Source organism: Cynoglossus semilaevis, chromosome 8 (assembly GCF_000523025.1).
Source record: "Cynoglossus semilaevis isolate Cse_v1.0 chromosome 8, Cse_v1.0, whole genome shotgun sequence".
Classification (NCBI taxonomy): Eukaryota; Metazoa; Chordata; class Actinopteri; order Pleuronectiformes; family Cynoglossidae; genus Cynoglossus; species Cynoglossus semilaevis.
Genome location: NC_024314.1, coordinates 8487112 through 8508856, shown reverse-complemented (window position 1 = coordinate 8508856; position 21745 = coordinate 8487112). Strand labels below are relative to the sequence as shown.

The 21745-nt window shown below is 42.8% G+C and overlaps 2 protein-coding genes across 6 annotated transcripts in view; both read right to left on the bottom strand.

Moving 5' to 3' along the window:
• Positions 1-317: 317 nt before the first annotated feature.
• Positions 318-17886, bottom strand: fasn (fatty acid synthase). The gene is made up of 42 exons (XM_008314383.3): positions 17503-17886; positions 14990-15125; positions 14747-14899; positions 14492-14665; positions 14183-14383; positions 13820-13942; positions 13618-13733; positions 13368-13502; positions 12799-13261; positions 12473-12660; positions 12175-12364; positions 11873-11967; positions 11172-11306; positions 10772-10975; positions 10531-10646; positions 10242-10417; positions 9967-10158; positions 9790-9870; positions 9165-9350; positions 8886-9065; positions 8334-8537; positions 7920-8236; positions 7438-7836; positions 7174-7338; positions 6975-7090; positions 6695-6849; positions 6395-6598; positions 6154-6304; positions 5739-5917; positions 5427-5546; positions 5025-5147; positions 4717-4940; positions 4365-4566; positions 4129-4280; positions 3848-3939; positions 3358-3752; positions 2775-2960; positions 2442-2669; positions 2022-2233; positions 1798-1896; positions 1448-1699; positions 318-1291 (listed from the first exon to the last, which is right to left on the bottom strand). The coding sequence occupies exons 2-42, from the start codon at positions 15114-15116 to the stop codon at positions 1160-1162; spliced, it is 7542 nt and encodes a 2513-aa protein (XP_008312605.1). The 5' UTR covers positions 15117-15125; positions 17503-17886; the 3' UTR covers positions 318-1159.
• Positions 17887-20709: 2823 nt separating this feature from the next.
• Positions 20710-21745, bottom strand: part of ccdc57 (coiled-coil domain containing 57) — a 12728-nt gene continuing 11692 nt past the window's right edge. For all 5 annotated transcript variants that reach the window (XM_025057339.1, XM_017034411.2, XM_025057341.1 and 2 more), the window contains one exon: positions 20710-21027. In XM_025057339.1, coding sequence (XP_024913107.1) covers positions 20819-21027 — 209 coding nt within the window. In that variant the 3' untranslated portion in view covers positions 20710-20818. The remainder of the gene's footprint in view (positions 21028-21745) is intronic.

Sequence of the window (21745 nt, the reverse complement as noted above, 5' to 3'; positions counted from 1 at the left end):
ACAAACCATTTACAGATTATTTGAATGCTGCTGGTTCTATTTCCAGACAGCAGGTGGCGACAGAGCGCAGAGAATAAAAACATACAAAAGTCAAAAAGCAAGATTTCTAACCTGCATTCCTTGTTTGACAAGTTCACCACTCACCAGGGGCTATGCCACTGCATCTATTATTGGCACATGTAATGTAAAACAAATTTACACAAACATTGACATCTATTACAACGATTTAGATTTTCAATAAAAAAACTCTACATAATATACGCTGTTTAATATATTGTTATTATGCAAGGTGAAAATAAAGCACAAACCCCATTAGATTCAGTGAGATACATTTATTAGATGTAAAAAATACATATTGTTAATATTTCAACACAACACAGATAGATTATACCATTTACTGTCACTTCCTTCTCCTTTTCACCAGACAGTCGTCCACATTAGCCTTCAGTGCCCTGATCCTTCATAGACTAAAGTCTCAAGCCTCAGACGTCAGGCTGACCATTGATGTATGAGACATGACTGCTGCTCACTTGTTAAAGAAAAGCCGCTCAGATTGTAGGAGTCAGTGACAGTTCGGTCCTAGAAGGAAACACCTTTTTCAACCAAGATCCTGAGACAGAGTTGACCCCAGTGATGCTGTTCAGAACAATTCAGCCCACATGCAGCATGGTGCCTTCATGAGATAGGATCCATATTTTAGAGAGACATTCATGTACTAAACCTGTTCTTTACATTAGCTTGTCTCTATACAGCATACCAGCAACACGTTTTCAGTAAACATCAGATTTATTGTCTACAAAATGTATTTTAAGTCTTTTTTTAATCTTACAACCAGACACTAATCTAAGTGGGACTTGGCAGCAAGCTGAATTCTCTCTGACATCTAGATTAACGTGTGAGTGTTGTTTGCTTTAAAGCTGCACTAAAATAGACAAACAGTTCTGGAGTTCCTAACCTCACCATCACCCATGTGAATAAGGTGCATCAGGAACACTACAGCACACGGTGTTAGCATGCAGTGTCAGCAGCTTTGTTTTATTAGCATTATTCTACAAGTGAAATCTGTGAGGTGTAAACAGAACAGTCTTTTACAGGAATGTCATGTTTTTTTGTTTTTGTTTTGTTTTTTTTTTTAAACTGAAGCAGAGTCAATCTTCAACTACACCTCTCTGGTCGAAGGTCCGACCAACGAGCTGTGGATAATCCTGCTGATGGAGTTCAAGCCGTCACCTTCCAGGAAGGAGCGATGATCTCCGTCAATGACGTGGACCGATACTCTGCCGTCACAGACCTGAACCAATCCAAAGGCAGAACTCAGTTCACATCAGTAGAAAACATTCTCACATTTTTTACAGGCAACATAATGGCCACACAAGTCAGCATTTCCAACCTCTACTGGACTGGACCAAAATGACTGACTATATTTACAGTTTTTGGTACACGTTACCTCACTAAGTTTGTAGTCAGCTCCCAGGTTCTGCTCGTATTCACTGTTGAGCTTTGCTCTCAGTAGTGTTATGTTTCCCTGGTACTTTGTCGAAGGCACATACACATCAGCTGCCTTCAGTTTGTAGTAGAAGGATGTGGCTGCAAAGTGCAGCATTTCCTGGTCGATGTTCTTGTGAGTGGACTTGATCAAGTCCACCGCCACCTTGACACGAGACTCCAGGTCAGACTGAGGCAGAAGAGTCTCCAGAAGCTGCAGGGAGAAAGGGTTATCACTTTACGTATATTCAGAGAGTTTTAATCCAAGTAAAGTCATTCTGGGGTGAGGGTTGGAGGGGGTTGAACATGTACCTTGCTGTACTCCATGCCAGTGAACTGCTGGACAAAGGCACACAGAGCCTCAGTTTCTGCTTCAGAATCTTTCCCAGGAGTCAGTTTAGCTCTGTAGCTCTATAAACACAGCAGCAGAGTTAACACAACCAATTTCATTTAATCAAGTTTTAGTCATCTTTTCTCCCTGTCAAAAAGTTGCCCCATCCCCCCCCCCCCCCACACACACCCTCCACTCCCCTAACCTGTGTGTATGCTGCCACGTAGGAGTGTGAGCCGTCCAACAGAAGCAGAAACTCCACTGTCTGGTTCAGGGTCTGCAGCTGGCAGCACATTTCAAAAGCCACACAGGCACCGAAGGAATAGCCAGCGACCCGGTACGGCCCTTCTGGCTGGAGCTGCCTCACACAGCTCACATAGTGGGCTGCCAGAGACTGGATGCTGTCCAGAGGAGCAGCTGAGAGAAAGAGTGAAACAGGATGAGCTTTGTTGTAAGAAAACACTTTGAAAGGTAAAGGAAACAAAGATGGTTTCAAAGCTGTTTTTTAAGCTTTGGACAGAAAATTCATGACTCAGGAGTTTGTTATATGTATAAACATAAGAAAACAAGTCAACAGTGGCTTCTGAACATTATTAAAAGTAAATCTGTCATAAAGTGTGGATACCTTTTGTACACTGTAAACCATAACAAGGGACAGTCAGCTTGGAAGTGAGGCTCTTAAAGGCGGTAATGGAGCCCTCTATAGGATGGACCAGGAACAGTGGTCTCTCTTGGCTCTGAATCTGGTTTAGTGGTGTCACATTGGGACCATCAGGATTTACCAGAAGCTGGGTCAGATCAGAGTCCAACAAGGATTGAACTGGGTCTTTCTTAGGTTTGGCTTGAGCAGATTCTGAATGGTAAAAACATTATATTACTAATAATAACATGAGGCAGCAGGCTGTAAAATAAAGTATTTTAAAATTTAGGACATTCTATGCGCAGCTCCTGAAAGTACCTCCTCCTGGTTTCTGATTGGCCAACTCTCTCAGCTTGTTGACAGTGAGCTGGCGGATCTCCCTCATTGCCATGACGATGTCGTAGTCGCGCTCCAGAGTCTGTCGGACCTCTACACCCATCAGGGAGTCCAGGCCCAGGTCACCCAGTGAGGCGTCAGGATTCAGGCTGTTCACATCACGTACACCTGTGGGTATAAATAATCAAAAGGTTTAGGAGCAACTTATTTTCTCCATTAAAATTCATAGGAGAAAACAGTTTTCAACAAAATAGTTGCTCTTGAAAAAGAATAGTTCCAGACAGGACCTGACAATGGCAGCAAATCTGAAATAGTCAAGATTTGCTGAATACATTTTGTTGACCACACCATTCTTATTTATTATTTATGGAACTGGCTGTGCTCTAAAAATAAAACCTGAAACTAGTTTCTATTTTCAAAAGATGAGTGTTTTTTCCATTTTGTTCTTCCTGTGGGTTTCTGCAAGGATTAATTCTTGGTGCCCAACCTTTCGAATCTACTTGGTCCTTTTTGGCTCCATTATTAGAAAATTCATTGATAAATTTAATCTGTGATTAACTCTTACCAAGAATGTGGGCTACAGCAGCCACCAGGTCCTTCTGGTTCCCTGCCTCACTTTTCACCACCACCCTCTCGGCGAGAACAAAACTGGACATCACTGGATGCTTCTGACAGAGGAAGCGGTCAAGAACGCTCATGCAGGAGCCGATCCGCTGCGGAAGTGTGCCGCCAATCACCGTCTCATTGTCACCCAGAGTTTCCAGCACCACACCAACATCACCGATGGCACCCCATTGAATCGCCAGTCCAGGGAAGCCATCGTGGTGTCGCTTTTCACACACACGTTCCATTGTAGAGTTGGCAAACCCGTAGTTGCTTTGACCCATGTTGCCGCGCCCACAGCTGACCGAGGAGAAGACCACAAAGTACCTGAGGTCTGGACACAACTTTCTTGTCACTCTAGGGAGAAACAAAAGGGTAAAGTGTGAAGATCAATAAAGATGAACTCAGTGTAAAAAGTTGTAAAATCTTTTTTTGTAAAACAATTATCTTACTTGTCTAAATTAACAGTGCCGTCATATTTGGGTTTGTTGACATCTCCAAAGTCCTGAGGGGTCAGATTCTGAAACATCTTATCCCTTAAGACCTGGGAAGGAGACAAAAGACAATACAATGGAGGCTAAATAAAAGTAGCAGATTATGAATACTGATTAATCAATAATTAATAATCATGAATTGAATAGTAACAGTGTAGGTTATTCTCTCAACTAATCAGTCAACCTGGTCTAAGTCACTTGTAATCACAATCTGACTGGAGGTCAGTTCGATGTGTTACCATAGCAAGGTGGAAGATCCCTCCAACTGGTCCCAGTGCAGTGGCCTCAGTGATGAGTTTCTCTGTTCCAGCCAGCGTTGCCACATCAGTGGTCGACACCAGCACCTCTACATCCTGACTGGTCCATTCCCGTACACGTTTGGCCTGGTAACCTAGAAACAGATAGCATTTCTTCACAGTGGCAGGAAGTGACCAGAGTACAAGGCTTTTGATATCCATGAATCACCACTCAATACCATTCCTGATGCCTGATCTGGACGTCAGGACTAATTTACGGGCCCCCCTCTCAATCAGCCACTGTGCGAGCTCTAGACCAAAACCACCCAGTCCACCGGTGATGATGTAAGAGTGGAAGGAGACACAAAAAGTGCTGGAGATGGCTGGAATCGACAAGGAAGAAGCAGCTTGGACTTCTGTACCTTTTTCTTCATCTCTGACCTTTTTGTAAAGAAGAAAAAAAGTATTACATCATTTTTTAAACCAAAGGCATCAGCCAATAAAACACAGAGGGAGAATAATTATGAATTAAGATAAATATTTTAGAATTTTCATTTTGTTTCCATACATAAAGTTAAAATAGAAACCTACTTGAATGAGAACTTTTCCAATGTGTTTGCCTTGAGCCATGTATCTAAAGGCCTCCTCCACACAGTCCCTCCCAAACACTGTGGTCTTTAGTGGCTGAACTACACCCTCCTCGATGCCTTCCTTCAGCAGCTGAGACACATCCTCCCATTCCTGGTTCCCCTCTTCAAAGAGAGCATCCAACAGGATCCCATGGAACGCTACGTTCTTCAGGAAAAGAGCCATTCCTGGAGAAACACCGACAAGTTGAAGTAACATGGAAAAAAACAACAACACAATAATCTGTGTCCAATTTGAGGCTTCCTACTGACCCAGGGGAGAGTTTTTGGACAAATCATATTTGCCGATCTCAAGGAATCTCCCGTGTCTCGCCAGGCATCGAACGCTGGCCTGTAACTTCTCCTCGGCCAGAGAATTCAGCACCACATTCACACCTGATGACAAAACAAAATGTCAGTTGCACAAATTGTTCAGAATACATTTGTTTGAAAAGTGATTATCTGAAAGTCGACATTTTATTTAATTTCTAATATACTGTATATTATATACTATTTCAACTGAACAGATGTGTTGTATTGACTGGATCAAAGGTAGATATGGACACAAATCAGAAGAACAGAACCTCCACGTATGCAGCAGACTGATTTAAAATGTGTAAAGTCTACGTGAACCGCAGACTATCTTGTTACTGAGGAATAAAAAACAAAACTCACCTTTGCCCTGTGTGTGGTGCAGTATGTGCTGTTCAAAAGAAGTGTCTCTGGAGTTCGCAAAACTCTCAGGTGAGAGTTGAGGGAACCTCTCCTGCAGGTAGGCTTGCTTTTCTGCCGAGCCTAAGATAATGTCCATGACAAATCAAGACATTGTTGTTATGAGAAAATGCCATGTAAAACACCAAACTTTACATGTGAGATATATTTTTAAAAAGCTCAATAGTGTTACATCACAATGACACACACTTGTAAAAAAATAAAAAATGTTAGAAAGGAATTCACGAGCATTAGTCCGAGTGATGTAATACCCACCGACTGTGGTGAAGACCTTGCATTTCTTGCTGAGTGCTATTGCGATGGCGGCCTGGCCGACGCCCCCTGAGCCTGAGTGAATAAGAACACTCTCCCCATGACGGAGTCGGCCGCGAACCACGAGTGAGTAGTAGGCTGTGGCGTAGACCACGGGCACTGAGGCGGCCTGCTCCAGAGTCCTGCAGACATCAGGCAGAGAGAGCATGTTAATATTATGTAGATGATATTTTTCCAACTCAAATTCAATTTTTTGAAATGACAGTTTACTGTACAGCAAAGGTCAGAGTGACAACTAAACAAATGTAATAAAGTTATAGTTTACTAGCCACTATTCACTCTCCACTGGGTATTCATGGTCAGTGCTACACATTTAAACACTATAATTCCTGTTTTAATTCTACCAGTTAATACTCACCAACTCGAGGGAATGTTCCAGAGGAAGTGTTTGTCGGCGTCAACACTTGTCGCAAGACCTCTGGCAGGTAGCAGCCCCATCACACGTCGGCCACTAGGGTCACGACCAGAGAACTCCATTCCAAGCAAGCAGTGCTGGAGAGCCATATCACCTGTGACAAACGAGAGAAGTTAATATTCCATCAAAGCCCGTGGATCAGTTTCATTCGTTTCTGTTTCAGTCTCTAACAACAGACACACACCTGGAATAGCATCTGGTGGTAATTTGCCAGTTGCGAGCATTATGTCTCTGAAGTTGAGCGAGCTGTAGTACACAGAACACTGCAGCTCTTTGGAATTGTTGGCTGTGGACTGAGAGCGCGGGGAGGTGATCCATCGGAGGGAGGACAGGTCGCCCAGGGTCAACACGTTGACGTAGGCCTGCTCTGTCAACTTTTCATTTTGATCTGGAGGTTGGAAAACGTAACCATTAAGATGTTTAATCACACAACAAAGTACAGCATCAAATAAAGACAAAATACCACAGACACTGTATTAAGTACCATTTGCAATAAGCTGGTGTCTGAAGACGCCCCACTGTCCGTCTCTGAACACATTCATGACCAGATCCTTTTCTAGCACCAACCGCAAGTCTTTATGATTTGGCTGGAGACTCGGTGATTTGGATGACTCGTCCAGATTGGACACAAACGCACAACTAGTGATGAGGGAGAAGGGAACAAGGTGAAGGAAAAAAAAAATGTATCGGGGCAATCTTAGTTGCAGTATTTAAGTACTGTATTACCAGTATTTTGAATAGGCACGAACAGCAATGTGTCCTACCGTAATACATGTCCACCAGGCTCCTGCCGTAGACAGTTTACCATTCCCACAATGCCACAGTTGGCCTGTGAAGCAGTCAACCACACAGGGGAGTCTGAAGACTCCTGGGTCATGCCCTGTGACACAGACAGTTACTGGTCATACAACAGTACTATATTATTAAAACTCCTACTCTCTTTGACCTGCTTCTAAAACTAACCTTGAGCGTTTCCACCCAGTTGTAGTCTTTGTCGTCCACAGAGAGGAAAGTAGGCTGTTTTTCTGAAGACCGGCTGCGACAGAGGAAGAGGACGGAGCCATAAAAGGACTTCCTGATTGCCACCACCTTCAGGGAGAGGTCAGAGAAAACCTTTTCCCACTCCACCTTGAGAGAAGAGCGAAATTTAAATTATTTTCTCCAGAATTTCTTACAGCAGGCACCATTGGAAGATAAACAAACAAAAAAAATCATCCTGACACCGACCTGTGTGAGCAGTCCTTTCTGGCCATTTAGGGTCGAGCTGCAGATGAAGGACAACGTCTCACCTAGAGTCTCTCCTTTCAGCAGCGTGTGTAGGAGAAGGAAACCTCCCTGTTTGGCTCCAGAAGACAGATTTCTCACCAGTACTTCAGCGTCTTCTGTCATTGGACCCCAGGCGTGATTACACACCACTAGATCTGCTTTTCCTGCTATTACTCCAGGAGCTGGGCCATTGAGGGGATCCCACTGAGAAGAACTGATCCCCAGTTCATCCAAAGAGGCTTGGTGGGGAGTCAGAAGATCCAGGTCTGCATCTGTGGCAGTGTAATCCACATGTAAGGTGGGCTGGATGTTGAGGAGTGGCACAACACGAGAGAAGACCTGACCCTTGTTGGAGAACGCCTGGAAGAAGTCACAGAAGATAAATGTTAACACTGAAGTGGAATTCTAAATGTGCTTAGTCTCGTTGGACTCTTCAGTCCTACCTCCAAGACTTTGATTTTGCCTGGTGTGCTGTTTTCCATACAGATGTCCACACAGTGTCTGAGTGCCTGGTTGTCCAGCAGCCCCAGCAGCAGACTGTCCTGCAGCAGACAAGACTGTTCCTTCTCCACCAACTGCTGCAGCTCAGAGTTCAGGTTACCATTCAGCTCCAGGCCACACAGCAGGGCTAGCAGCCTCACCAGGCTGGGCTCTGTGTGCTCGTGGCTGGGCACTGGTCCGTCCGACTCCCCCTGTAGTCCAGGTATGGAGAGCTTGACGCCGTGATGGGCCAACTTCAACTGCAGTCTACGGATTAAACCTGTGTGGAGACAGTAGAGCGAGTTAGAAAAGGCATTAGAGAATGTACTGAGGGTGTTGGATTCTGTGATAACTGTGAAACAAAACGACTTGTTCACCTCTGCAAAGTCTGAGCTGTTCAGCAAGTTTTCCATTGTTTGTCAAGCACTCCGTCTCAACATAAGGAACAAAAACAAATTCCTCCAGCGTGGGCTTGTTCTGCTGATTGTCCCGACGGCGTGCAACGGTTGCATGCAGACCAGAAATCTGGACTCCACCGGAAACAATGGTGTCGAGACAACGGTCCACATGGACATCTAGAGCTACAGTGGGCAGAACACAAGCATTTCAAACACAAATCCTGTGATTTATATTGGGAGGGACCGGGTGCGATATTTATTTGCAGCAAGTAAAACATAAAGTTTTTAACCACTGAACAATTTGTTTCCTTTTGAACTGGATTAAACTTCCATTACTGAGAAGAAAATAACTCCTCACTGTGGTTAGGGTTGAGCTGCACTGCACATAAACCCATCATCATCATCATCCACAGAGGTGTGTCGTCTGTATAACACTCCCTTCCTGGTCATTGCATATTTATTTAAACCCAAAGGAAAGAGGTATCATTTTTCAGTGTTCAGGAGTGTCTGAGATGTTTCTGCACGACAAACCTTGATTTTCATCAACAAACTCGCAGATCTTCTCTGTGTGAAGAGACGGATCGATGCACACTGAGCGGATTCTAGTCGGCAGACGCAGGCTTCGGCCTGAAATTCCCATCACGATCATCTGCAGCATGGTGTCCAGGAAGGTCACCCAGTTTCCTGTCCACAATAACTTCCCACTGTCTCCTGAACACAGTCACATGACAAGTACAAGATCAGTACAAAAAAAAAATTAAATAACACTGCTGTGTTGTACATAATCAAATACGCCATACTTTGCCTCACCTGCATTATTGGATTCCAAAATTCCTTGGAAGGTCTTTCTGTATTCATAGCCTCGCAGCCTCAGCTCCTTATAAACATCTGATGATGTGAGTTTCATTCTGGGGTCGCAGTTACTATTGGAGACTTGTCGACTTATCTGACTATGAAAGGAGTCCAAGGCTGCATCCTCTAAAGGCATCACCTTCCCTGAAAAATACATGAGGTAAAATAAGAAATATGCAAACTGCAAACTCTGATTTTTACCACAAATTTGTTTTCTTAGTCATTGTTATATCAGTTACTATGGCTGAACTATTAAATGTTTAGGTATTTTGTGGATTTAGTGAATACAAGAAATTGCAGAACAGCACAAAAAGGTTTCCTTAGGTCTTTTAAAGAATGAACATTTGCGGAATAAACTGCACATAAAGAATACTACCAAATTATAGGTTTAACCTTTTATTTACCTTGGGGAAAATTGTACGTGCTGATTTGGAAAAGGGGTTTGTACACATTAAACCTTCCCTTCACTTTAAGAATGTTTTTAAAAAAGGGTTGCAAAAGAAACACCTGTTGGTAGTTTTCTAATATGTACACATTTACACACAAACCTAAAGTCACATTCACCATTCACAAAACAACCTACCACTGACAGCCAGGTTTCCATTCTCTGAAATTTCAAAGCTTCTAGTAGCAGGCATGAGGTGTACTTCCAACTGGACAGAGCCTGAAAACAGTGTTGAAAACGTAACATTAAATCCAGCAGACGACCAAATGATGACTTCCTTCAACGCAATGGATCTTTGCGCAGTATTTTTCTGACCTGTCTTTGGCAGGATGGTGGCTCTGTGGATGGCCACGTCCTCAAATGTCACAGGGGTGTTCTCCATGACGGCTCCAATACTTCTGGCAAAAGTTCGCCACGCCAGGACCAGGTATCCCGTCGCCGGGTAGAGGACGCGTCCGTCAATGCAGTGCCCAGTCAGGTAGTAGTCAGGTGACTCTGGGTTTATATCTGTTAACGTTCAAAGAGGAGGCCAAAAAATGTTTTCTGTGCCTGAAAGAACAGCAGAAAAGTGTCAACCGTTCGTTCTTTACCAATGTTGTAGACAGTGGCAGAACTGGATCCTCCTGAGCCACAGGGGAAGTCCTCCACCTTGGGGACATCCCATGTCTGGACATGATCCCAGCAGAAGAAGGGTGAGATCGATGGGGTGCCAACAGGCACAGGGTACTTCACGGCTGGGCCAAGGACATTGACATCCATGTTGATGCTAAAGGGTGGGGGGGCATCAGACACAGCTCTCATTACACACTGCCTCCAAAAGCTACTCATATGGTAAACAGCCTGCTACAAACAGAGACAGAGAGTGAGGCATTTCCTCACCCATTCATGTGGACTTTGCCTAAGTTTGACAGGCAGAACTCCAGGTTGTTAGGGTTTCCTTTCTTCATCAAGGGCAGGATGGTACAAGTGGACTTCAGGCTGCGCTTCAGGACAGACTGTGGAGAAAACATGGTTGGAAAAAAAACAAAGAAAGGAAAAAAAAACAAGAGTGTCAGGCTTTCATGAAGACGGCACTGAAGCTGAGGCCTGCGGCTCAGGCGGTCTGTATTTGCTTGTGTACCTGCAGCAGAGCGTTCGGTGCTATCTCCACCACCACGGCGTTTTCAGGAATCTGACCGAGGCCCTCTTTAAAGAGCACAGGGCTCACCAGGTTGTTTACATGATACTCAGCTGAGCTGTACTGAGCCAACGGGGAGTCCCACTGAGTCTCGGGGATGCTGGTGCTGATCCAACGGGAGGTACGTGGCTGTGGCTCTGTGATGACCTTGACACACGAGGTCAAGATTATTTTTTTACAGTAGTTTAAACACATGGGAACTTACAGTAATACAGTAATAGAGACAAGAATCTCTCACTGGATGATGTTTTTATACCAAATCCTGTTCTGGTTTACCAGGTAATTCAGCAGCCTCCGGGAATGTTACCTCATTCCGGTGACATTCTTCATGAGTGTGACGTACCTCCTTGAGTGCAGCCAGCAGGCTCGGAGCGATGGAAGCCATGTAGTAAGAATGGAAGGCCACACCTGAGGTCCGCACCTCTCTGGCAAAAACTCCCTCCTCTTTCAGCTGTGACACAAAGTTAGCGACTGCTTCCTGTAAAATAAACAGAACATACCACCTAAGGAAATGTGTACCTGCTGTCGTCTACATAGATTCAGTACCTTCAGAACTGTTTACCTCGTTACTGCTACATTTATAATACTGTTGGAAACTGAATACTAAGGCTTTCAGGAAGAGTTTGAGTTTCTGCTGATTTAAGTTTGAGTTAGATTCTAAGTCACAGTTCATTCCTGATTCCTTAATTTCTTTCAAACCTGACTGGTTGAAAAAAGCAACAGTTTACGTTTGAGTAGAGATTTGACAGTTTCAGCTACGTGTCTGAGCAGCTGAAAAACAAAATATCAAGTTGGCTTTCAAGTCTGAGAGTGTGAGAATTTAGAGTGGAGGTCAAGTCAGGTCATCAGTTTATTCATGTAAAATGTAAATTAATGATTTGATTAATGAAATCACTGATTTGCTTACAAATATTGATCAAATTTTAAAAAACACACAGCTTAAATGTCCTGCAACATAAGGCTGTTAGGGAATTTCTAACCGTTTTTGATTTGTTAATGTAAATGTGAAATTCAAATATAACCAAGAGTTAAAGAATGTCTGACCTGAGGACCAGAGACAGTGACGGTGCTCTCAGCGTTGTGGCACGCAGGCACAACCCCTTGAGGACACTTGGTCAAACACTCCTCCCAGGTCAAACCTGGAAAACGAATGAACGAATGAAAACCTTCAACATATGCGAACAACAAACAATGAAGTTGGATAATGAAAAAAATCTAAATATTTTTAGTGAAATTTACTTTCCTCTATATTCCGTTAGGGTAAACTATGATATTAAAACAACAGAAATGTTTAGGTATCCAGCTGGACACAATCAAGAACAACAGTGTCAGTCTCATTCTCTCACCAACTGCAGCCATGCCCCCTGGGGGCAGATGGGCCTCCTTAATGCACCGGCCTCTCCAGTAGGCAGCCAAGATGGCTTCACGGTGGCTGAGGGAGCTGTCAGCATAGCTGCAGGCCAGTTCACCCACCGAGTGTCCAATGATGCCGTCGGGCTGCAGACCCAGCGTATTCAGAAGGTCGATCAGAGCGATCTGGAACGAGACCAATCGTACATTTAGGAACACATACTTTCCTGTGTAATATCGAGTAATACACTAAATGTACTACAGTGTTTGCCTTTCAAACACGTTCCTGTTTACCTGGATAGCAGCGATGCCCACAAAGGCATGAACAGTTTCTTCAAATGTGACATCGTCGGCCTCCATGAGAAGTTTGGAGACCACCAGGCCGGTGTCCTTCAAGGCAGCGTCTGACCTCAGGATGGACTCCCTGAAGACGTCCAACTGCATTAGAGTGTGTCCCATTCCTGCCCACTGTGCTCCCATGCCTGTTCACATTGTAAGGACATTTGATATTTAGCAAATTAATACAGTGTTCTCAACAGGGTTCTGAATCAGGTCAAACCAGGGGGGACAAATCTGTGGGGACAAAGATAAACTTTTTGCTCCTGTGTCTGATGACTCACCTGTACAGACGTACCAGAGCGGCCTGGTCGACCCCTGCACCTGCTGCACTTCTGTGACGTCACTCTGGGAGCCCACCAGGGTGAACCCTCTGTAGGGCATGCCAGCAGTGGGTGCTCCTGAGATTTCGTTGAGCAGAGACAGGAAGTTGTCGTCAGATTCCTGTTTCTTCCCCTGTAGCAGCAGTGTCTTCACCGCCTCCTCTGTACGACCGCAGGCATTCAGCAGCCTGGGAACGGTCCTCACTGTGGACACTGCATCCGCTGCTTTCTCAGCTGGACGAAGAATTATATGAACATTTGAGCCGCCAAATCCGAAAGAGTTGATTCCTACAATGCCTCCACGAACAGGTGTCGGCTGGTCGACAACTTGAACTCTGCCATCTGTGAGTGCAGGGATGTCGGTGTTGGGATTGTTGAAGTGTAAGTTGGGGGCCCAGACTCCTCGCTCTAGAGAAAGTATCACCTGTGAAAGAAGAAGTAAAGAAAAAAAAAAGCTCAAAAATATCCTAGCAAAAACACTGTAAGGAATATTAACTCCAATTTAAACCATAACAGAAGTGATGCCTGACCTTTGCGAGGGCGGCCAGACCAGATGCTGGTTCAGGGTGGCCCATGTTGGATTTGGTGGAGCCAATGAGCAGGGGCTCCCGCTTTGTTTCACAGAAGACGCTAACAATGCCATTGACCTCCTGAGGGTCTCCAACCTGTGAGCACAGAGGTATTAAGACATTCAAATGTAAATGTCCAGGGAGCATAAGTAAATAAATTCAATCTTTCTGCATTAAATAAATGTGAAAACAACAGAAAACATTCACTGACCTTGGTTCCAGTACCGTGAGCTTCAACATACTCCACTTGCTCAGGAGAGATGTTTGCCTCCTGGTAAAGAGAACGTACCAGCCGCTGCTGCATCTCACCTGAAGGAAACGTCACACCTGAGGAACAGAGAAGAGGACGTCAGGAGATCAAACACAACACTCATCATTTAAAACCAGTTTTTATTTACAGAAACCTTTCTCACCCTGCTCTTTGTAGCCGTCTGTGTTGTTGCCAGCATTCACCACTGTGGCGTAGACCCTTCTGGCTACTGATCGTTTTGTCAGCAACACGACCACTGCTGCTTCAGATCGACAATATCCATTACCTTGTAGGAGTAGGAAGATTTAATTTTTATAGGTAAAGAGTTTTTCATGAGTAAATTATACTCACTGTCACACTGGATAAACTGTGTGATAATGTATCAATTGTACAAAACATATCAAGAGTGAAAAAACAGTGGGAGAAGCTACCGTAATGGTGGCAATTCCCCCCACCCCAATTAGAAACACATCGTTTGCTGCTGACCCTAAAATACTAGAGGGCACAGCAAGAATTTTTATCTCACCTGATGAATCAAAAGATTTGCAGGTTCCATCAGGACTGAGCATGCCCAGTTTCATGAACTGTACAGAGGTGTTTGGCTTGAGCAGCAAATTAACCCCCCCCACAAGGGCAGCATCACACTGGCCCTGGCGTATGGCGTGGAAGGCGTTTTCTAAAGCCAGTAAACTGGAGGAGCAGGCAGTGTCAATGGCAGTGCTGGGACCTGGAGGGGAACATGAGACGACAGAGGTCATGAGACAAAGTGGTCAAGGGACAAAAGAATGATATGAACGATAAGAACGATAAATTTGTGTTTGAATTGTGCTCTTACCACTGAAGTCAAAGAAGTAGGATAACCTGTTGGCCAACATGGCCCGCTGGCAGCCCGTCATGCTGTAGCCCAGCAGCTCTTCTGGATCACGACTGAACGCTTCAGAGGCTTCAGAGCCGCTCACCCCAATATAAACACCCGTCTTACTGCCACGCAGTGAGGCTGGGTTCAGTCCTGTTTCACAGAATTTTATTCTTATTACAGCTGTGGTTTTAAAATGCAATCCTGCCATTTTAATTTACAAAGATGGATCACCTCCATCTACAATAGCTTCATAGGCAATTTCCAGCAGTAGGCGGAGCTGTGGGTCCATCGTGTTGGCCTGTTTTGGGTGAACTCCGAAGAAGGCTGCATCAAAATGACTGATGTCTTTCAGCTTACCGTTCCTCTTTGGAAGACCGTACAAACCTGGAAAGAAAAAAGTCAAATCAGGGCAATCATGTCAGCTAAGAGAGGAAACATTTCTGAGGAGAAATCCTTCTTCAGCTGAGGTCTAACCTGGCGTCCAACGCCGGTCATCTTCTGTCACCATGTCTACGCCATTTATAAGGTTTTCCCAAAATTCCTCCAGATTGTTGGACTCAGGCAGACGGCCTGATATGCCGGAGACAACTATTTCATCCATGTTGAAAAACTGGAGGGACAGAATTTTAAACAAAGAATTATTAACTCTTATTACAAACATGTTCATTCAACAGAACCTTCAACGTCTTTATTTGATACAGGATTGACTGTAGGGTTTAGTGAGAAGGACAATGACTCAAGCCTCAGTGGCAGCTTCAGGTGAAACAATTCTGTTCACTCAGGCTTTCTCTCACGGCACAGCAACACAAATGTTTTAAGCAGCTCATGCTGGTGGATTAGAATAAGCTCCAGTTACTGGTGATGAGACAGTGAATCGGCATCTGTCACATTTATTGGTAAATTATTCTTAATTTGTTCGCACCCGTCTGACTGGCTTTACAGTTTAACTCTTATTACCATATGAACATGACCAGGGGTTACACAGCAACACCCCACTCTCCGAAAGTCTCTCTGTTATGATACTCCACTGTGGTTAAACAGCATTAACTGTTAAAATGGTCATTTTAGTTGCAAACTGGGTGGTGCTAGTTTTGCTTTGTTTGCCAATAGAATAATCGATTTAATCATTTATCTTCTATCCCTTTTTCCTTCTTCACAGCAGTCATGTAGTCAGGGCAGGGAACACCCCAAACAGTTCACTGGACCATGGCAGGGCCACATACTGCACAGAGACATAGAGAGGAACATAATCCTGTATGTTCTGTATGCACACTGTATACAAAAAAACCCTGTGATCTTTTTGCTGTAAGGTAAGAGCACTGGCCACTTTTCTATCACGTCACCGAGCAAGACCAGCAATGTATATCAAAATACCCAGCTCAGGCAATTGGTGCTTTTACACTGCCCATCGTTTAGACCTTATAGAGTACCTATATATATATATTTGCTTATAATGATGGGATCATAATGGTATTCAAACATTCTTAACACCATGAATTTGGCCTTTGTCAGTCACAAGCTGCACTCATCATCAGTCGGGTACAAACATACTAGCAGCTCTACAGGTCAAACATGACACAACTTGTCAAACAGCATGTTGCTAACAAGAAACACTGGGAACAAACTGTCATCACACTGCAGAAAACTCTGTGATCTTCGTAGACCTCTATCACAAAAACAATGCTTTTGTGTGTCTACCTGTTGCTTTTGTAATAAATTTATTATAAATATTTTTTTTCCTTTAACTTTAAAGTTGAAGAAAACAAAGACAAGACAGAGCTAAATTTGATTCTTTTAGCACGCTAAATGTAGGCATATTACAGATTCCTTGCTTTGTAGGCCATTAAAGTCAATTTGCAATGTTTTCTTCTTTTTCTTTAAACTAAATGACTAATAAGTCCACTTTCCCAATGGACTATAAAAATAATCACTAGCTTCAGGCCTAATTAATTCTCCACTGAATTATGGGAAAACAATATAGCTTATGTTACATCACAATGGGCAGCTCTGCCATTGTCATCTTGGCAGAGCCTGACTCATCCTTAGTCCTACTAAATCTGTGAGCCAATCAGGTTTCAAGGAATTTTAAAAACAGCTTATGGTGAAGCAAAATCCATGTAATCACAGAAATGGACTTTAGTGTGATGTGTGATGTGTAAGAGCTACAGTAAGAATCTGAAGGGAGTGAAACAGAACTGCCCTGCTGACCCTGGAGACCGAACACACACTCCAGCGTCTGAGCGAACGCATTACCAACGCATCAATGCATCCTAGTTAGGTGTTCAGAATTGTAAGGCAATTGACAGGGATCTTTAGCATAACATTTTTAAACCAGGGCCAAATGCTCGTCAGTAGGAACCAAGAAAGTCCATGTACGTCACATTTATGAAATGTAATAGTAACTCGCCTTTATTCCAGGAAATAATGTGGAATATAGTTTCCAAGAACAAGTGTTTGGACTAAAACACTCTAACCATAGTTGAATTCAGGGAGATATAAGGGGATAATGGCAGCTGCTGATCAACAGTAAATGTAATCATGGAAAAGCTGTCCGATCTAGGAGAGGAAGCGAGAATGATGCGACATCGTAACAACGGAACTCCCTTAAGAATCAAAGGCTTTTAATAACTGCTTCAGATTCTACGTAATTTATATGACATGTACCCACTACTTAAGTGATAAACAGCAACCGCATAGATTTATTTAAAGTTCGGCATATTTAACTGTTCAAAATGTGAACAAACTGTGCTAATATTTGATGCTGCAACTTACAGCAGACGCCGTTGGCAAACCTCAGTCTGCAAGTTACAGTTCCTGGGTATAATGATGTACAGCAAATAAAATTCATATAAACGTCATAAATAGAAAGCTAACTATCTAGAGAATTGTGACACAGATCAGTTTTATCGATAACACAGTTCAATAGCTGATACAATGGCTCAAAGAAAAGCGAAAACAAACAAACAAACGGCACAGCTGACACTTACCTTGTGTTTTACCGGTGTCTGTGATGTCGGTGCTAAGTCACGATGAGCTGAAGCGTCCACGCGGATCAGACATGTACTGTCACGTTATTTCCGTTAAGTCGAACTGCGACACAAGCACCGCGATGATGTTTTTTCTTAACTTCACCCCTAGGGAGGGAGGGAGTAGGGAGGATAGAAAATGAGCGAGAAACGTGCTTCCTCTGTCTGCCGTCAACTGTCCTGAGCTCGGCTCCCTGCGCTTCAGTGATTCAGTGCTTTTTTTTCCACCGGAGAATTTAAATGTCTCACACACAGCGAGGCCACGCCACATGGGCTGACGGCGTGGACAGTCCAATCAGAAGAGAGGTAGTTCTTTTTGGGTCCAGTCCGTGATGGAGTAATTCGCTGAACGCCTCCTGTGTTGTCACTGAGCTAAGTGAAGAAAAAAAACGGGTGCTGTCGGAGGTTCAAGTTCAGCTCCCACAGAGCTCTCCTCTTTTTCCGGGACTGCGTAGAATACATGACGAAATTAAATTCCGTTTTTTTACCTGATCAAACAATTTACCGTTGGTTACAATACAAACCAACAATAATCTTTGGAATTTACCACCCATCAGAGAGCATTGCACTTTGAAAAAAGCAATGAGGGATATAAAATGTGGGACAGAATAATTGTCATGCAAAACAGGTATAATGGAAGTCACCCAAATGGTTTAGAAATGTCAAGAATCTAAAGTTTTAATAACACATTCGGAAAGGTCCCAAGCTACAGATAAATAAGTATTTGAAAATACCTTGGAGAAAACTAGTAAGCAATGCATCTTTAAAACCCTTAGTCAGAAGTGTCAAAAAAGACAACAGGTTCAACGACCAATTAAAACACAGTTAAACTAAGACACCTGTTTAAAGAGACAGAGGAAGTATTAAAAATAAAAAAAGATGATGCAAATAAGACAGATGAAGTATTCTGGCCATAAAGAGCCACAGAACACCATGGCTTGAATAAATTACAGGAGTGGGGGTATAATCTGGTGGGGATGTTTTAGTGCACTCAGAACTGGAGCCTTCGTGATTCAATGACCCCAGTGTACTTTGAAAATAGTGTTTGCCCTTTTGTTGTTACAATTATGAAAATTCTTCTGTATTTATATTCCTAAGTTCTAATGTTGAATACATATAGTCCATGCAGTTGTATATGTAAACTGATCAGGTGACAAATACAATATTAAATCTTGAATCCTGAATCACGTTCCTAGTTCAGCACCAAAAAAGTCTTGAAATGTATCGCTGTAGATAGATGGACAGAAAGATAGCTCCACAGAGTGACACACAGCTGGATAAACAGACTAGGTTTTGTGTTTAGGTGTTACATAACTGACCAAGTTAAGGTAATGTTTTTGTACTTTACTATTTTAACTAAATGTGAACATACACCCACAGCTTTAAAAGGCCACTGTTCACTCTGCCCTCCAACAGCAGTGTGTGAGCCTTCAACACATCCCTGTTATTTTTTTCATTACTTATAAGTGCTACAGTGGATGCATCGCTGCAGGAACTCCTTTCCTGAACACGTGGTTCCACACGTTGTGGATTTCTGGAAAGCATCCATGTTTGCCAATCACGGGGCGAGGGTGTGGGTTTTCACCCAATCACAGTGGGCGGGGGCGTTGCTGCTGGGAGATAGGGTGATTACAGGGCGGAACCAAAGTCGTGACGTAGCCAGGAACGCTCGTCTGACTTCTTGGGAGGTTACTAGAGTTCAGTATTTCAGATAGCATGATGTTCTAGCACAACATCATCCTTTTCCCCCCCTCTCTGCCATTGGTGTTTGAGGCAACATGGTGATAGCACACATAAGGAGAACACAGTGACCTGAAAATCGATTATGAACAGACTGGAATCAAACAAAGCCTTATTTATAAGCCAAGTATCAAGGTTTGATTTTTTTCCCCCTTTCTGAATTATTTTGCCTATTGAACCCAACTCAAAGACACCAAAGAAGATCTTTAAAAAAAAATAAAATAAAAAATCAACCTATCAAGTATCACCCACTCCTGTTGCTTTTACAAAGCATTATCATTTATTTTATTTCCAAGCTCCAGACCAGGGGTGTCACAGTCATTTCTCTGGGGGGCCACATCAGCAATACAGTTCCCCTTGAAGGGTTGGCTGTAACTGTAAGACAGCATAGCTGTAACTACTCCATAACGTATTAATACACTACATCAACTACTGTACAATGCTCTGTTTAATTAAAAAAAACTTAAGTTAAAAAGCAGCATGGATTTTATTATAAAGCAATTAAATACTTTTTAAGCTTGTGTGTGCCACACAAAATAACTTGACAGGCTGCATTTGCTCCACGGGCCTCAAGTTTGATTCATATGATCTATTCTAGACTGATAAAAATGAATGAATTCTATGTGTACTCTGAAAATGAAGCATTCCTCTTGGCATGAGTCACGGTACAAAAGCAAATTTTACAGTCACTACATAACCAACACACCTGTTTTCTCTTACTGTATGGCTCCTGTTACATCACCTATCCAAAAGCACATGCTGCTACATGCTAACTGCCCTCACTACTGTCAGGACTGTCAAAAGGCCCCTCCTCCCTCCACACTGATGTGGAGCCTACACATATAAGCTCCCCGGTCGACCGGTAGATCCAAACCCATGACTGCAAGTATAAATGAACGTGGGTGAAATTAATAGCTGTCACACATGACAGCAGTCAGGTGAGGTGGCATCAAAAGGAGTGACAAAGTCAGTATGACAGGTTGTGGTGGATGACTGGGTCAAATGTTCTAACCTCCCAGGTTCAAATTCCTTCTTCATTAGTGTCTCCATTCACTGTTAATGCTTTTGTCTATTCTGTACATTTCAGTGTAAAAATATACAAAAGTATTTTAAGTAAGTGACAGGTCAAATAAATAAAAAAAAGAGAAGAGATTTCAAGGTAACTGAGTGGTAAAAGCACTTGGTTGCACCACAACTTCCTACTTCTAGAAAACTTACTGCTTCTAATAAGAAAAACTTAGACTTATTAAAAACAAACAAACAAAGAAAAAAACCAAACATTGTATATATACATAAATATGTATATATACATAGATACAGTATATACACATATACTGTATATTATACATATAAATACACACACACACACATATGTATGTATATATATATACAATAACAAACAGAACAATAAACATTTTAAGTACCGAGTTCTTTTGAGACATGGTTTATTAAAATATTAATTTAAAAAGGATTTAAAAAACATTATTTTTATGCAGCTATTGTGAGGCAGAGTAGAACATGTCCAGCACAGTGGGGTTTAGTCTTTAATGTTGTAGTTTCTGGTCTTTGCAAATGGTCCAGGTCTGCGGCTGTTGCTACTTTTGATTGGTGTTAAACCTGGGTTTTTCTTACGCTGGACCTCAGATGGAGCATGACTGTGAATAGGAGCAGTGACCCCATGCACAACAATCTGAAGATCAGCACCAGCAGACCCAGTTATTTCCTTAGTGCTCTGGTCAACATTACCTATGAATGGACAAGTTAGTATGTTAGTATTTCAACACCAGTCACCAATGACACATTTTCTCTTAAGTCTTTTTTGCAGAAACTAATTTACTGTATTAACTAATAATGCAGAGGAATATCATTTACATCTGGCAGCTTTAGCATAGTAACCCAGCAGTTGGCTGCAGATTTTGTTGTAGGAAATCATTGGGATATGACAGGTAGCAAAACAAAGGTACCTACACCAAGTATTTTCTTCAAGATACATACTATAAACAGTTCAGATTTTTAAAACTCTAGAAAATATTTCTGTGTGTGAGAGAGAGAGAAATAAAGGGAGGACATTTGTCATTACCTGATACATCTCAGTGAAAAAAATACAAAACAGTCTCCACATATCTTAGACAATATGAATACACTACTCTGACTAAATGCTTTTTGTCCAAAAAGATTACATGGTTATCAGACGCAACGATAACCTTATGCAAGACATATTTGATTTCACAATTATTGGAGTGGGAGGATTAGATGTCTGTCCTGCCGTCCAGGCCTGATCTGGCTGCAGCTCCACATATTAGGCAACATCTGTCCTTTACTCAGTGAACCAATGACATGATTTGAAGTCTGGGTTCAGGAACTGAACCTTCATGTCCTTGAACACGCATTAGAAATATAAATGTTACAATTACTGTAACAAGCTGGTTCCTGAAGCTGTTTTCAAGGCCAAATTGAAGCACCT

What these genes read in the sequence shown, in the direction of transcription:
- fasn (XM_008314383.3), bottom strand. Translation starts at nt 15,116, where the DNA reads ATGGATGAAATAGTTGTCTCCGGCATATCAGGCCGTCTGCCTGAGTCC. An exon ending in CTACTTCTTTGACTTCAGTG is followed by an intron (nt 14,384 to 14,491) that starts GTAAGAGCACAA and finishes GTTCCCCTCCAG; the next exon opens with GTCCCAGCACTGCCATTGAC. An exon ending in AGACGGCTACAAAGAGCAGG is followed by an intron (nt 13,734 to 13,819) that starts GTGAGAAAGGTT and finishes TCTGTTCCTCAG; the next exon opens with GTGTGACGTTTCCTTCAGGT.